Source organism: Meriones unguiculatus, chromosome 5 (assembly GCF_030254825.1).
Source record: "Meriones unguiculatus strain TT.TT164.6M chromosome 5, Bangor_MerUng_6.1, whole genome shotgun sequence".
Classification (NCBI taxonomy): Eukaryota; Metazoa; Chordata; class Mammalia; order Rodentia; family Muridae; genus Meriones; species Meriones unguiculatus.
This window is the reverse complement of record NC_083353.1, coordinates 1,582,982-1,599,042: the sequence shown is the minus strand read 5'-3', so window position 1 is coordinate 1,599,042 and position 16,061 is coordinate 1,582,982. Positions and strand designations below refer to the sequence as shown.

General features: G+C 47.9%; 2 protein-coding genes across 11 annotated transcripts in view; one reads left to right on the top strand and one right to left on the bottom strand.

Moving 5' to 3' along the window:
- The first annotated feature begins 2,247 nt into the window (after positions 1–2,247).
- On the top strand, positions 2,248–9,881 carry Nagk (N-acetylglucosamine kinase). Of its 7 annotated transcripts, none has more exons than XM_021641673.2 (10): positions 2,250–2,486; positions 3,898–3,982; positions 4,135–4,233; positions 4,906–5,047; positions 5,785–5,895; positions 6,531–6,643; positions 7,495–7,582; positions 8,372–8,469; positions 8,757–8,835; positions 9,589–9,881. In XM_021641673.2, the coding sequence occupies exons 1-10, from the start codon at positions 2,458–2,460 to the stop codon at positions 9,774–9,776; spliced, it is 1,032 nt and encodes a 343-aa protein (XP_021497348.1). In that variant the 5' UTR covers positions 2,250–2,457; the 3' UTR covers positions 9,777–9,881. The 7 variants fall into 7 exon arrangements, with proteins under 7 accessions (XP_021497349.1, XP_021497348.1, XP_060239438.1 ...); XM_021641675.2 differs by lacking the exon at positions 2,250–2,486 and adding an exon at positions 2,521–2,851; XM_021641674.2 differs by lacking the exon at positions 5,785–5,895 and having other exon boundaries at positions 2,248–2,486.
- A 1,573-nt stretch (positions 9,882–11,454) lies between these two features.
- Paip2b (poly(A) binding protein interacting protein 2B) overlaps positions 11,455–16,061 on the bottom strand; it is a 61,315-nt gene continuing 56,708 nt past the window's right edge. For all 4 annotated transcript variants that reach the window (XM_060383459.1, XM_021641707.2, XM_060383462.1 and 1 more), the window contains one exon: positions 11,455–16,032. In XM_060383459.1, coding sequence (XP_060239442.1) covers positions 15,976–16,032 — 57 coding nt within the window. In that variant the 3' untranslated portion in view covers positions 11,455–15,975. The remainder of the gene's footprint in view (positions 16,033–16,061) is intronic.

The following is a 16,061-nucleotide window of genomic DNA, read 5'->3' as shown; positions in this document are numbered from 1 at the left end:
ACAACTCAGTGACTTTGAAATAATCTGGTTAGCATGGACAGAAGACAAGACCCAGGACAGCTACTGGAAGGTAATGCAAGCCACAACCATGAGCCACATGTGTGATTTACATTTTTCCAATTTAAAAGCTAAAAAGACCAGCAAAATCAATGCGAATGATACAAAAAATTAACACACTATATCCCAAATGTTATCCTTCCACTATGAAATCCATATAAAAGTTAATATTTAGTTTGTGTTTTTATTATTAAGCCCATGTATATTTTCAAGTGCTTAACAGTACATGTGGATATAAATAAAATTATCCAGGAATGTAGTTCAGTTGTTTGATAGGTTGTCTACAGTGCACAAAGCCCTGGGATCAATTACTAGCACTACATAACCAGGCATGGTGGTGATTACCTGTAATCCCAGCACTTGGGAAGTTGAGGCAGGAGGATATGAAGTTCATAGTCATTCTTGTCTACATAGGGAGTTTGAGGTGAGCCTGGGCTACATGAGAGCTATTTGATTGGGTCTCTGGAGGTTTATAGTCTATTTTTTGTTTGTTTGTTTGATTTGTTTTTCAAGACAGGGTTTCTCTGTGTAGCCCTGGCTGTCCTGGATCTCACTGTGTAGACCCAGGCTGGCCTTGAACTTATAGAGATCCACCTGCCTCTGCTTCCCAAGTGCTGGGATAAAAGGCATGTGCCATCATCACCTGGCTGGGTTTTTTTTTATTATTATTTAACTGTGTGTGTGCATTAGTGCAGTGTCCAAAGAGGCCAGAAGACAGAGCTGAGTTCCCTTGGGCTGGAGTCCCAGGACTTGTGAGGTGCTGGGACTCACTTCCAGTGTTCTACAAGAGTGGCAGGTGGCCCGAGGTTTATCGTCTTCATTCTGAAAATGAGAACTGGCAGTGATTATATGCAATTCTCATCCAAAATCAAATTCAGAATCCAATCCTGTCTTCAAACCAAACTTTCTCTCTTTTATTCCTTTCTAAACAAGCACCATAAAGCTGGGAGGGCAGTGTAGTCCTTTAGTCCTGGCACTTTTGGGATGGAGAGGCAGGAAGATTCGGGTTCAAAGACAGCCTCAGGAACCTCAGGAGTATAGGGCCAGCATTACTGACTTGAGACCTCATTAAAAAAAAAAATCCAAACAATAATACTAAAGCACACTGAGTGCTGTCACAAATGTCCCAAGACTCATTACGCTAGTGCAAAGAAGGAAAATTTCCTTCAAAAATTCACCTACTACTTCATGTTTCTGCCAAAGCATCTGTTCAGTTAGAATCCTGTGGAATTAGCTTTTATTCTAAAAATGTTGTTGGATAAAGTATTTTCCAGCTTTGATGTACTGTGAATGAATGCCTCAAGTGGGCATTAAGACCTTCTTCTAGTTTCTCTATCAGGCAGTAACATTGTTTTTATTCTTGAGTTATTTGGTGCTTTACTGACTCAAGTAAAGCACGCCTACACCAAAAACATCCCAGCTCTTGGGAGGTGGGGCGGGCGAACCACGAGTTTAAGGTCATTCTCGGCCAGAATGTGAGGTACGTTTAAGATAGGAGGCCAAACTGTTCACATCAAAACACAACTGGCCCCAATTCGCTATCAGGGAGAGAAGATCCCAGTTCAAGATTTCTCCAGGGGAGGCAGGCTAGCCCTATAGAGGCTCCACCTGAACTGTCAAAGAAATGTCAGGAGCTAGACTGCCCTCCTGGCGATCAAAGCTGCTTCTAATGGGCCTGGGACCACCTGGAGGAGGCACATAGGAGCCACTCTTCTACCAGACCCAGCACTATCTTCCTCCTTCACTTTCACTGCACATGTTTGATTAAGGGAACAGGTGGTGGCCAGAAGGTGCAATATGGCCTCTGAATGCCAACGTTTAGCAGACTGAGCCAGCACTGCATTCTAGCCAGTCTGGGTCATACATAAGAGTCACTGTCCAAAAAGAACAGAACTGGGCTCTTGCAGAGCGCTTGACTGACAAGCAAGCAACCACGGGCTCTATCCCCATCACCACGTAGACCCGAGGCGACAACAGCCTGGGGCCTTTCAATGTGGCTCCTGAGCAAGGGCAGGGGTGTTTGGGCCCTTTGGCTCTGGCCGGGGCCCTACGGTATTTCCGCCAGACTCCTGGAGTGCCGCGGCAGGCGTCTGCGAGTGCGCATCCCACAGTAACCCGGAGGCTGCCGGCTGTTCCGGCCGGGCAGCTCGCAGTTCTCTCGTCGAAACCCAGCCAGGCTCCTCAGCTGGGGCTCGGCGTGGAAGCACGGCGCTCCAGAGCGGTCTGGAAGGAGCGCGAGAGTTCGGCAAGGCCGGCCAGCCTGGGCGAGACGGGACGGAGCGTCCGCGTCCCGCGCGTGCGCACCCGCTCACGTGCCGTGGGCGGTGCCGCGGCGCGCGGAAACGAAGCCGGAGCTGCGGGCGAACCTGCAACGGCGGGCCCTGTGGGAACGGCTGCAGCATGGCCGCGCTCTATGGCGGCGTGGAAGGGTGAGCGCCGGGTCGGCGGGAGGCTGTTTGTCCTCGCCGGTGCCTTTGTGCGCTGCGCCGCGGCCACGCCCCTCTCGGCCACCACTTTCCGCCCCGGGGCTCTTGTGCCTTATCAACCTGGGAAGAGTTGTGCAGAGATGGGGTCAGGTGGGAAGTTGCGGGTCACGGTGGACTGTGAAAGAGGCGGAAGTTCAGACTGAGATTTATGCCCAAGTGAACCCGGGAGTTGAGCAGCTGTCACCAGAGCACTGTCTTGTTCTGGTGCCCGGGACCCTTCACTGCTGTCGGCCTCGAAGGTCCTGGGTTCCTGCCTTCTAGCTGGTCTGTTGGGCTTTGAGAAGGAGCTCTGCTGAGCGTGGTTTTTGGTGAGACGTCTGCCTTCTCTGGCTTCTGTTGCCACATGTGTAAAGCAAGGACGAGGTCGAGCAAGATGGTGGTTTACCCTGTCCCCTGAGCAAGACAGGCTTTTTGTGGATCTGGGTGTGTCGAATCAGGACGTGAGAGGAGGATTTAGTGTCCTAGCAGCTCACTGCTGCCTTACCCAGAAGTCTGTTCCCATGATTGCTAAACTGGGTGTCCTCTGACTTGTGACACCTTAAAAACAAGGAAAAACCCTGAGCACAGTGTAGGAGTTTGCCCTTAGCCTTGTTATATTCATATGGCAGGTAGAAATTATTTCCCCCAGTTTGTCAGAAGTTATTTTTAGTCTGCTATCTCATGAGTTAATGTCCCCTCTGAACTTGATATTCTCCTTGAGTTGGATCATGGAGTCTTCATTGTCTATTGCATTCCACGAAGTACTGATCAGTAGGACATCACTCCACCACACATCAGTCTTCTAAACTACCCTTACCCCAGGGTTTTAACTCAGGAGGGTTTAGTTACTGAAGTCAGTATAGATTTCTCCCTGTCTGGTGATCATCTCTCACAGGTGTGGCAGGGAGATGGTTATGGAAACAGCCCTGAGCTGTTGTGAGAGGAGTAAAGAGGTCTGCTTTTCTCCTCCATTGTATTTTGCCATAAGTTGCTTCCGCCAGGCTCTGAGCAAGTCAGCTTTGGAGCTTCACTCCGTGGAGCTCGCGAGAGGCAGACATGAAACAACGGAATGCACTTTTGGTTTGGAGCAGTCCCAGCCAACCAGCGGCTTACTGATGTGTGGAGACATCAGACAGATTGTAAGGTCCAGGTGATGAGCAAGTGGGACCTTGCAGGAGAGGTAGACCAACCAGGGAAAAATGAGCGAAGCCCCACTTCCCTTTCCAGAGTGTAGCAGACACTAAACAGGCAGGTTTGGGAGTATGGTTGGGTTTGCTGAAGCTTCTCTACCCTAGACTATAATGGACTACTTTGCAAGCTTGGCTCTCTCTGTCTGCAATTCTATCAGGACTGAGTGCCCTCTTGTGTTTTGTAGGGGAGGCACAGGGTCCAAAGCCCTTTTACTTTCTGAGGATGGGAAGATCCTGGCAGAAGCAGATGGACTGAGCACAAACCACTGGGTAAAAAGCCATCCTGAGGGGACCAGAGGGCTTGGCTCTCATGCAATGTACAGTAACTCCTATTGAGGTGGTGGCTGGGTCTCTTAGCAGCTGGTAGGGGCAGCACAGGTCCTTGCAGGCTGTTTTAACATCTCTTTCACTGTTGGGGCCAGCTGATTGGCACAGACAAGTGTGTGGAGAGGATCAACGAGATGGTGGACAGGGCCAAACAGAAGGCTGGAGTGGATCCTCTGGTACCCCTTCGAAGCCTGGTGAGTCAGCTGGAGCCTGGGCTATCAGCAGGGCTGAGGCAGGCAGCCAGTAGGACTAGATGAACTTGATGACTAGAGGCCAGGGCCCTAGATCTTGTCCGTTCTTGTGGTTTCAGTGATCATCTATAAGCTGAGAATGTATTTTAAGAGCATGGGGCTCCAGAGACCCATTTATTCCTTGATTAGAATCTCAGCTTTACCATTCAACATAATGGCCCTTAAGTGAGTTACCTTCTCTAAGCCTCAGTTTCCTCATTTTGCAAATAAGAGTTATAGGGAAAGTAAGATAATGTGATGCATTCCAAAATGGTCAGCACCGTCAACCTGATGGCTCTTCAAATGTTAGCTCTTCTTCCTCCCACGTTGCTATGGCTATGGCTAGTTCACATATATGCAAGGGAGATAGATATGCAGGCATAGCCAGAACCCATATATGTCAAACCAAGTTGCTTTCTCCATATCCCCTCACCTTGCTCCTTTACCTGAGTCTTCCTTTCCTCCACCCTTTCCTAAGCCAGGCTGTTACTGCAGGCATGGCCTTCTAAGGGTTTGTTGTGAATGAACTGAGTTTGGCCAGATTGCTGTCAGGAGGAGAGGGGTTGGGAATGGAGCTGCTCTAGGGCTGTTCCCTCTTTTCCTTTGCTTAGCTTGTTCCTCTCCCTTGTGGCCTAGGGCCTGTCCCTGAGTGGTGGGGAGCAGGAGGATGCAGTGAGGCTCCTGATAAAGGAGTTGAGGGACCGATTTCCTTGCCTGAGTGAAAATTACTTAATCACCACTGATGCAGCAGGTTCCATTGCCACAGCTACACCGGAGGGTGAGGATGTGAAGGGAGGAATGGGATTGAGAATAAGCTTTCTTATGGGGAAAGCCCCTCACCTATAGCTGGCAAAACTTGTCTTACAAATATCTGGAAGGCAGCCATCGTTACTCTCCCAGTTGTCCTTTCCTGGGCATAATAATATCCCTGCTAGGACAGGAATGAGGGAACGGAGGAAGGAGGAGGGCAGGAAAAGTGATAGTGTGGGAAGCAAGGAGTGGAATCTGCTGGGGCAGAAGCTGGGGCTGCCGAGTAGAAAGAGTAGGACTCTGCTGTCCCAGTGTGCTGGTGTCTTAACTGAGTCTCAGCAGACAAGTCAGCACGTACATTGAACTCTCGGTCTTTAACTTGCAGGCAGACAGATTACTGTCCTAGGCCAGCCACAGCTACCTTATGGACCATCTCTGTTTTGACACCTCTCCCATCTTTGAGAAGTTGCGGGAGTGGGGGTCATGTAGAAGTGGGGGTCGCTCTCTGTATAATTTAGGGTGCTGATGGTTACTGTAAAAACAGGGTCTACAATAGTCTCTGGCACTCAAGAAAGCCAAGATCATTAGAAATCTGCCTGGCAGGGAGCCGTGTTCCCTGGACAGGAAGCAAGTGGGCTGTTTGTTCTGGGAGTTTGAGACCATCCCTCCACTGGGAAGCTGGTCTCTGCCCCAATTTTTTGCAGTGGGAAACTGCTGCTCTGCGTGGGCCCTTGGCCACACTGAGCCCCCATACCCTCTCCCCAGGTGGGATTGTGCTCATCTCTGGAACAGGCTCCAACTGTAGGCTTGTCAATCCTGATGGCTCTGAGAGTGGCTGCGGTGGCTGGGGCCACATGATGGGAGACGAGGGCTCAGGTGAGCTCACATAGGGCCTGAACATACCCCTTTCTATGGCTTCTCTCCCTTTTCCTGTCCTCTTGGTAACTAAATCTAAACAGGTGTCCCTAAATAGCTCCTAAACCTGTTTTGGTGTACAGGATAGTATTGGGAGAATCACAGTTACCATCTTGCTTCTTAGTAGCCTCTCATGCCCAGGATCTACTTCATGGCATGGTGGTATAGCCTACATCTGTTGACTTTTGGAGACCCAAGGGAAGGATTGAAACCGAAGGGTAAGGCCATTACTGTCCAGAGACTTCCTGCCAGTGGGAAAGGGGTCTGGAAACACTTCCCCCACTGACACTGCTTTTGAGGCAGTATGTATACACTTCTTTGGTGGCTTTTGAGTCCAGCCCATGCTGTGACTGCAGCTGTGTGACAGTTTACCACCCTTGTCTTTGAATGGGAGCTGGTGACAAGTTCACTTACTCAGTCTTCCCACCAGCCTTCCCTTGTCTGGGTCTGTCACACAGTTTGGTTAAAAGCCTCATTCCACTACCAGGAACCACTGACTGATCACTGACTTCTAACTGGTCTTGAGCTGAGAGCCCTTCTTGGTGAGGAGACTGGCTCTGTGATTGGCTCTCTTCTTTGTCCTCTGCTCCCTGCAGCTTACTGGATTTCACACCAAGCTGTGAAGATTGTGTTTGACTCTATGGACAACCTGGAGGCAGCTCCTCATGATATTGGCTATGTCAAACAGGCCATGTTCAACTATTTCCAGGTAATGCCTACCCTACAGTCATGTACACCGAGTGTAGGACACTGGGGACTCCAATGGAGAGGCTGCAGGAGATGGGGGATAAAGGTCAGATGGGTGGGTCAGAACAGCAAGGTGGAGAAGTGGTTGGTAAGGGCAGGATCCACAGTAGTGTTGGCAGTGTGTTCAGACCAGTGACTGCTGTTTCCTCTGAGGAATTTTAGTCATTTTTAGAAACATTTAAGCAAAGCCAAGTGAGACAAGTGTATAAAACACTTAGTAATATTTCTGTAGATGCTCACACTTACCCTGTCCCCGCTACAATGTACTCAGAAGAGTCTCTGCATTCTTGGGGACTCAGAAGGGTCACATGTGTTAGATTGGTGGTGGTGAAGACAGTCTGGGAGATGAGTCCATCTCTTGATTGCAGTACTTTCCAGAGCCTTTGGTCTGCCACTGTGAGCAGGGACTGCAGGAGAGTGTGGCTCAAATTGAAGCAATTGTTTCAAGAGTTCTTTAATGCATTTGATCATGAGGAAAAAGAAAAAAAAAAAACTATTCAACTTAGAAATCTCAAATTTCCGTAATTGTTAAAGCTTCAAAAAAGAAAAAGGAAAAGCCTGGTGGTGGCCATACATGCCTTTAATCCCAGCACGCAGGAGGAAGGAGCAGGCGGATTTCTGTGAGTTGAGGCCAGCCTGGTCCACAGTTTGAGTTCCAGAACAGCCAACGTTACATAGAGAAACCCTGTTGAAGAAAGAAAAAAGCCCTGAAATATTTTGGTCATTTCAGTAGACACACTAGGAAGGTCACTGTAGGTGACCGACCAGCAGTTTTCTGTGTCTCTTGACTGCTTGTGTCTCTGTGTTCCTCAGGTGCCAGATCGGCTGGGAATTCTCACCCACTTGTATAGGGATTTTGATAAATCCAAGTTTGCTGGGTTTTGCCGGAAAATTGCAGAAGGTACTGTAGGTGCCAGCTTATATGTAGTTTGGTTACCCAAAAGCATGCCTGATGGGAGTGCGGTGCATGGTTTGCTGGTGGGAGTCTCACAAGGAACTTGGAGTGTGCAGCTCAGCTTAGTGTGGTGGATAGGGCGAAGAGAAGGCAGCACTGGATTGCCTGTTTCTCTCCCTGGTGGCTGTGTGGCTGATGCAGTCTACAAGCCTGGGTCTGAGAACTTGAAGTGGTGTCCTTTGGACAAATTCACAGAAACAAGGGTTGGAAAGCTAACGCAGGTTGTGTTAGCTTTGGGAGGAGCATGCATGTTTACATACTGTTTTTTTAGTGAGGCTTGCTTCTCTTTAACTTGGATTCCTTAGCCCAGGGCAGCCTACATGTGTTTATTTCTGGACTGAGGCTTAAAAAAAATAGCCCTTAAAAAAAACAAAAACAAAAACCACTAGCCCTGATGAGGTTAGCTAGCATCACAGTGCTGGGCGTGCTGGTCACTGACAAGAAAATCAGCAGTCTTCTTAGAGCTCACTGGGCTGTAAGACTCATGGGGACAGACCCAGTAGTGATACAGTGGCTCACTGGGTCCCAGTCCTACTACTCTGGTAAGCACAGTGAGCTACTTCCAGCTGGGCACTGGAAAGGGAGGTCCCTGGAACGATGGGAGAAGGCCTGCTTACCAATGTGGGTGTCCATCTTAACAATAACTTGCCCTGAGCTTGCTGTCTTAACTTAGGGAGAGTGGCTAGTGTCGGTGCTTTCTGTATACTTGAGCCCCTTTCCCCTCACCTTCCCCAGGTGCACAGCAGGGAGACCCTCTTTGCCAGCACATCTTCAGGAAGGCTGGTGAGATGCTGGGCAGACATATTGTAGCAGTGTTGCCAAAGATTGACCCGGTGAGTTGAGGCGAACACAAAGGAGGGTGAGGTCTGGCCCTTGGCCTAGGGCGGTGACATTGTCCCATCAAACTCTATGTGCTTCTGTGTATGTAGACTGGCTTCATGTGGCGCTATCTTCATCCTCTTATTTGACCATTCCTGTCTTCTCTGCCTTGCTTTCATGACTCCTGTTTTCCTCCTTGCCTTTTTTTTTTTTTCTTTAATCCCCTTGTCCATCTGTTTCGCACTGTCAAGGTGTAGGGTTTGTCAGCCTGGCAGTGTCCGATTTTCTGTCCTTTTGCCAGGTTTTGTTCCAAGGGAAGCTTGGCCTCCCCATTCTGTGTGTGGGCTCAGTGTGGAAGAGCTGGGAGCTGCTGAAGGAAGGTGAGTCTGGGTGGGCAGATGTGGCTGAAGACAAAGGACACAGCTGGAAAGGTGAAGTGGCCCCTTTCTTCTGTTTATCTAACCCCTGTGAGCTCCTCTTGGGGTGTGTGCTTGTTAAGCCTGTGCTCTACTGAAAAGCTGTGCAGCTCCAGCTTTTGAGCCCCTGAAAAGATGTTCTATTCTAAATGATGTATTAATCCTTTTTTAACATTTATTTACTTTTATGTTATGTGGGTGTTTTTGCCAGCAGTTATGTCTGTGTGTGGGGGCAGGCAGTGCCCAAGGAGGGCAGGAAACAATGTCAGATCCTCTGGAGCTGGAGTTACAGGTGATTGTGAGCCACCATGTGGGTGCTGGGTACTGCACCCAGGTCCTCCAAAGAGCAGCAAATACCCTTAATCATGAAGCCATCTCTCCACCCCCTTAGAACTCAGACCAGTGTGTGATAACCCGTGGTGGCACCCTTCTTTAGTCACCATTCTGGCCAGAAGGGATTTAGCATGTCAGCCTCAGTTCAGCCAGTTGTAGGATTTCCATTAGACTCTCTGAAAGTGCAAGGGTCCCCCACTAGATTTTGGCACCAAGAAATGGTGGGTATTGCGTGCTCTGGAGTTGAGTTGTGTGGGTTCTTTCGGGATGCTAGTTCCAGGACCCATATCATCCTGGTGTCTCTGCTGGATGCTTGGCATGGGACCTCTAGCATCTGCACTGAAACCCCAGCTGCTGGTCTCCTTTCTGCATTCTTCCCTCCAGGCTTTCTCCTGGCGCTGACCCAGGGCCGAGATCTGCAGGCACAGAACGCTTTCTCCAGCTTCACCCTGATGAAGCTCCGGCATTCTTCTGCCCTGGGGGGTGCCAGCCTCGGTGCCAGGCACGCTGGACACCACCTTCCCATGGACTACAGCACCAACGCCATCGCCTTCTATTCCTACACATTCTAGAGTCTGCCCACCTCCCCATCCCATGACCGTGAACGTTGGAAGGGGGTCTTCCTCTTCAGAAATACATGTGGAAGAAATAAATGCACTTTACTCCCTTCCTCAGGATGGTAGCCTCAGCACACTGCTGTGCATGTCTTCAGCACCTCCAGCAGGCTAGCCTGGCAGGCTTAGGTTTAAAGATCCACGCCAGGTGCTTGCTGGGTTTGCATGCACCCACAGGGCTTCGAGGCACACCATGGCCCTACACTTAGTGTCTCTACACTACATGCTTTGGCTGCCAGGAACTGGGACCCAAGTTTCCACTTGGCAGAGTTATCATTCCTCATCATGGAACTAAGTTGTGTCCATGCCCACCTCTGGGGGGAATAACCCAAGATTTATAACAACCTCTCCCAAGGTTCCCAGTAGGACTTGGGGCACGGTACAACCATAGTCTCAATTTTGACTTAACTGGATTTGGTAGCTGTAGGCATATAGGACATTTTATTGTTTCTTGAGTGAATGAATCCCCAAGAGCCAAGGAGGCACTTAACTCTCCTGACTGCTGCTCACCTGGCCTGGTTACACTTGTCCCTCAGGCCTTTTTGGCCGCTACTGCCAGCCCTGGGAGAAGGGTCTTTCCTCTGGAACTGTTCCTGCCAGGGAGTAGTCTCTACTTGCGGATTAGCCAGATGTGCAGCAGTGCTACTGCTTTAACCTCTGTGTGGTTTTTCCTCTCTCCATCTCCTGCACAGCACACATGTCCAAAAGGCTTAGCCAGAAGGGGCCACCTCAGCAAGGGCGTTTATTCTCACCTACTGACTTCTTCAACAGCCACCACTTGATGCTGGTAGAACAAAATTTTAAGTAACTTTTTTTTTTCAGTTTTGGTGTTTTTAGGGAGACTATTTTTAGGGCTTTTTTTTTTTTAATTTTATGTTTGGGTGTTTTGCCTGCATGTATACACAGTATATATGCAGTACCTGCAGGGACCAGAAAGAAAGATTCTCTCTCTGGGACTAGAGTTTCAGATGGTTTTAAGCCTCGATGCAGGTACTGGGAATTGAACCAGGAACATATTGAAGAGCAGACAGTGTTCTTAATTGCCGAACCATCTCTCCAGCCTTTTGTTTTTTATTCCTTTTTCTTTTTTAGATTTTAAAAGCCGTGTTCCTGGAGCAACAAGCTTTTAAATACAATAGAGACAAGGGTCCAGAATCTGGACCTAAGTTCACTGGAGGTGCCAGGCAGCTACTGGGCTCCACTGGCTCCTCCATTTCCACTTGGCCTCGCCTTTCTCCTGTGAACATCACCACCACCTCTTTCCCTCACCTGTCTAGCACAGTCTGTACAACTCTCGTTACCCATGGGCATGACTAGAAAGTTCAGCAGTTTCAGCACTGTTTCTGGGTAAAAGAACAGTGCAGTTTCATACCCTGTCCAGTTGTGCTCCTTGCTAAATGGGCCTCATGTACTTCAAAAGTGCTGGCCTGCACTAGAAAGCACAAAGGTTCTTGATAAGTTGAGAATCATAAGAACCTGCAGTGGCTGAGGCTCCTCAGAAGCACGGCAGCTCCCAGGTCCTGTATGCAGAGGATTTGCCAAAGTGGAGTTGGAGAGCCAAGCTTAAGGGGCTGACAAAATGCAGTATACTCAACAGGAAACTGCTCAACAAGTGAAAGAACGCCTCAATGCCAGATTAAGAGACCTGTGTGTTTAATTCCACTGACATGAAATGTCCAGAAAAGGTACACTGGGGCCTGAGGACCGGCATGTGAAAGAGCTTTCTAGGAGAGATGAATATGGTGGTTGCAGCTCCAGCCCTGGAACAGAGTTCCTAAACTCTGACTTGGACACTGAAGCCCAGAAGTTCCATCTTTTGTATGTTATGCATCATTAGTTAAAGACCCCGGCTCAAAGCTGTCTTGTTGGGGGGCCACTTTTCTAGTTTATTAACTTATACTGGCAGGGTCTTACTACGTAGACCTGGCTGGTCTGAACTCCCTGTTGGCCGAAATGTGTTGACCTTCCTGTCTCTGCCCCCTCTGTCCTGGGATTAAGGGTGTGTACCCCCAACATCTAGCTGTTAAATATTTTTGATGGCTCACAATTGGCAGGACAGAATTCTGTGTTTATAGAGTGAGACGTACTACTTTACAGGAAATACATTTTATAGTTAAGGGATGTAGTTTGCTGTTGGAAAACTTTCTCAGCAATGCATGAAATTGTCCATTTAACACCCAGTACTGAAAAACAATTTAGTAACAGTACAATATTATATTTAGAACAGCCTGATGGTCTACACCTACAGTGTCAGCACTGGAGAGGCTGGGGCAGGAGGACCAGAGGTTCAAGTCTAGACTGGACCACAGGGCAAGATGACTCAAAAAGAAAAAAAATTTTTTTTTTTTTTTAGTATCATTACCCAGGGACAAGAATAAGGGGTAAGCTCATTGGTAGAATGCTTGCCTAGTTGTGTGAGTTCCCGAGTTTGATCCTAAGAACTACCAATTTTTTTCTTGTTAACAATAAGTAACCTAGACTGTTTCTTCATTTTAAACAAAAAGTAGTAAGGTAAATTTGGGAAGGAGAGCTCAGCAAATCTTCCATTTAAATTATAAGCAACAAAACAGAAAAGTTTATATATATTACACCTGTTGGTTAAATTCCCCAAGAACAGGAAGTGTGGCTCCTTAGCTTGATACCCTGAAGAAAGCAGTGTGATTAAAATCCTAGTCCCTTATTCCCAGGAAGTGGAAACCTCTGGGATCCAAGAGTGGGTTAGGTGATGTGGACAGAGGCCAAGTAATATGCAGTCAACTTTATTGTTTCCTGCTCTGTTCCCATCACCACCAGTAGCTTCTGCATATGAGATTAAACATGAAAAAGGAAGGTCCCCAAATGCATGACAGGACCCACCTCCTTCCAGATTGTGACTATCTAATCTGGTCCTCAGGGTAGCAGGATGGGCTTTGGTAGATGCTCACACCTGCTGCCCTGAGCCATCCCAGAACTAACCATTCCTGGAGACAATGAGTTTCATGGCAGTTGTGGATAGAAGGTCAGTCAGGGTCCCTGCTTCACAAGTCAGCACCCTTTTTGCTCTTCCCCGCTTGGAAGTGTTATGTCTCCTGCCCCTATTCTCCCAGGGGAGAGTGGCTGGGATAATGTACCAGGTGGGTAATTCTAGTCAAATCTGTCAGACCTCTGATTTCCTGTCTTTGGCATCCTGTAAACAAAGACTAATAGCAAGTAATACCAAGACCCTTACTGAACAGGCCTGTCCCCTCTAGCAATAGGAGACAAACCCAGGAAGTCAGGCAGTCACATGCTTATCTACCACAGCTCCAAGAGGTCTACTCTGGCTGTCTCCCTTTCCCAGATCCTCATTGAGGTGCTAACTCACAGAGCTGTTCACCTGCATCTAAAGTCAAAATGAACCCTTAATATAACAATAACCTCGAAAATGCTTAGCAGTTCACTAAAAACATTTATTTTTAAGCCACAGTTAGCCTTACATGAAGCAATCGCAGGTCTTATGACTTTGGAAATAGGGGTGCTACCAAGACCCAGTCTTTCACAGGCCTGGAATACAGCTTGGTGTAGTGCTTGCATAGCACATGTGAGGTCCTAGGTTCAATAAAAAAACACCCAATCTTCTCTTTAGAATATTTTCTGCCTTGCTTATATGATAACCAAAAGTTAGGTACACTATAGATATAAACTGGTCCCCAACCCTGAGCTACAGTACCCATGCTTTGGCTACCTCACATTTCTGATGCAGTCCAAACTGCCCAAAGAGGTGTTTCTTTACCCCCTCCCCAAAAAGTTATAGGGTCAAATAATCATAATTAGAACTCAGTCACTAATAAATGAATACTGGGCCCAGCCAGACCAGCAACCATTAAGATTGTTTTCTATTGGAGCATAAATTCTCAGGTGGGGTGGGGGAGGCCCCAAACTCTTGCTAAGTTGGCAAACTCTGTAGTCTGGAGTAAACTGTGCTACCTCACATGGTAGCACAGTTGGTAGAAGAGCTGGGCCACAGAGTAAGTCACTTCACACGTTACCAAGGACCACCTCACTGGCTGTATCTCCCAAGCCTGGAGTCAGCACCCTGCCTCTGAGGTGGATCTAGCACACCAGCCCTTGCTTTCCAGGCACGCCCAACAGTATTCTATCTAGTAGTAGTAGTAACCAGATGTACCCCTGAAACCAGCACAGCAGGAGGGGAGGCAGGCCTCTTGGACCACTCCTAGCAGCTTGGCTTCCAACGAGCAAAACTTAAGAACAAAACCTCTCGGGCGTACACAGGACTCCCAGCTAGGTACTCAGAGGAGTGCACTACATGCTGATGGAAATTCTCAGGGATCTTCCTGCTATCTTGATACATTCTGAACTCCAACAGCCTCTTGGAGACTGCAGCAGAGAATCTTTTTATGCCCTACCCATACCCTCCCTCTCCTTATTAAAGGTAGCAGGAGTAAAGTCCTCCCAGAAGTTCCTAGTTTCATTCTCTTGAGGGAGAGGCTTTGGGAATTAGTGTGTCTGGCCATATAAGTTCCCTGAGCTACTCTATGATGTGACCTGATGGGGAAGGCCACCTTCACAAGATGCCATCCTATGAGACTCGAGGGAAGAGAGCAAAGTTGTATTTAACTGCTGGGGCTGTCTACAAGTCAAGGGAGTGTTGAGGACAGCTCAACGGTAGGGCTAGCTTGGCACAAGTGAGACCCTGGGTTCTACCCTTGCACCAAGACAAAATGGAAAGTCAGCCAACCAGCTCATGAAAAAGGAAAAATCCTTCAACTTTTCTGACCCAGTCCTTTTTTTCCAGTCTCTGCCCACATCCACATGCTGAACTGACAGACTATAGGAAGCTACAAGATCTTTCCAGACCTGTCACAGCACAGTGACAGCATCACAGAAGCCACAGCACTCCCAGGCCTCCCAAGTCCCTTGTCCTGGAATATGTCAGGACAGGACACTTACTCTTTCACCCATCAGACACTAACACCTTCATCTCTACTCATAACACCAGGTCCGGGTGGAATTCAGTTCCACAGAGTATTAACAAAACCCTAGTAAGTTGCAGGTAGAACTAAGAGTGCACCTTGACAGGACCATGAGGAAATTTAAAAAGCTGGTTTATGGGAGCAGTCATACCCAATAACATCTTCATGTACACGGAAAGCCAAGAGTTGTTATGAACTTGGGCGGGACCCCTCAGTAGCTTAGTTTCTGGGAATCACTCTGTAAGGCAGGTGAAACACCGAAACTGAACTGAGCAGCTTTCTAGTGCCTGGAAAAAATGTATTTCCTTGAAAAAATACAGAAGTCTTTGAGGGAATTAAGACACGGTAAGACTTAAATATTAAGTGACTTAGAAAAACAAAACTGCCTAAAAATATTCAAGATGTATCTAACACTAAAGGCCCATCTCAGACTTTGGCTAACAGTGTCTTAGAGCTGTGGGGGAAAGCCAGGAGTAGCCCCCATGAGGTTCAAGAAGACAAAGCAACCCTCTGTAACCTTTCACCTGTAAATGGTGAGTGGCAGCAGCTACACACCAACAACAGGACAGCAGTAGCTAAAAAACAGTCACCATCAAGTTGAGGTCTTCGGGTATGTACGTTGCATCCATCCAACATTACACTCATCCAAGAACTGTCAAATCTGTTTTCCTTGAGTAGAATTCAGGACAGAAGATGAAAGCTTTGTGGGCCACTGACACCTTAGTTCATCATAGAAATGTCAGGGGATGGGGAACTGAGTGTTGCATCTGGTTTGCTTCTTCTGTTTCTTTCTCTTACCACCTAGCTCCAAACTCCTTAAGCTCTCCAGGTGCCCTGCTCCTGGTAGGCACACAACAGGAAAAATTATTTAAATATTGTTTCCTTGGTCAGCTTATTTTGCTTAAATGCAAATAACATTCCTTACAAAGGGAAAATAACTGCAGTTGCTTAACTCCAAAGAGCTCACCAAAAATAAAATAAAATGGAAGCTGCTCTGAACAAGTCAACAGAACAGAAGAGCCAGGCTCAGAGGCTTAGAGAGTAGTACCTCAAACATTAGTTGCTCAGAGTCACAGTGTCCAGTTAAACCACCTTCCCGACCCAACCCGCCTTGGCTGCACACCACCACTTCAGCTTGGCCTTTTTGCACATTGCTGGCCCCAGGTATGGGGACAAGACAAGTCCTTCTGGAAGCTTCCAACAGCTCAGTACTTCACTCCTGGAATAAACTCCTTGGCATCTGGATTCAGGTTACTTTTGCTCTGAAATAAGAACCAAGAAAAAACATATC

What these genes read in the sequence shown, in the direction of transcription:
- Nagk (XM_021641673.2), top strand. Translation starts at nt 2,458, where the DNA reads ATGGCCGCGCTCTATGGCGGCGTGGAAGG. An exon ending in TGCCACAGCTACACCGGAGG is followed by an intron (nt 5,048 to 5,784) that starts GTGAGGATGTGA and finishes CCCTCTCCCCAG; the next exon opens with GTGGGATTGTGCTCATCTCT. An exon ending in GATGGGAGACGAGGGCTCAG is followed by an intron (nt 5,896 to 6,530) that starts GTGAGCTCACAT and finishes TGCTCCCTGCAG; the next exon opens with CTTACTGGATTTCACACCAA.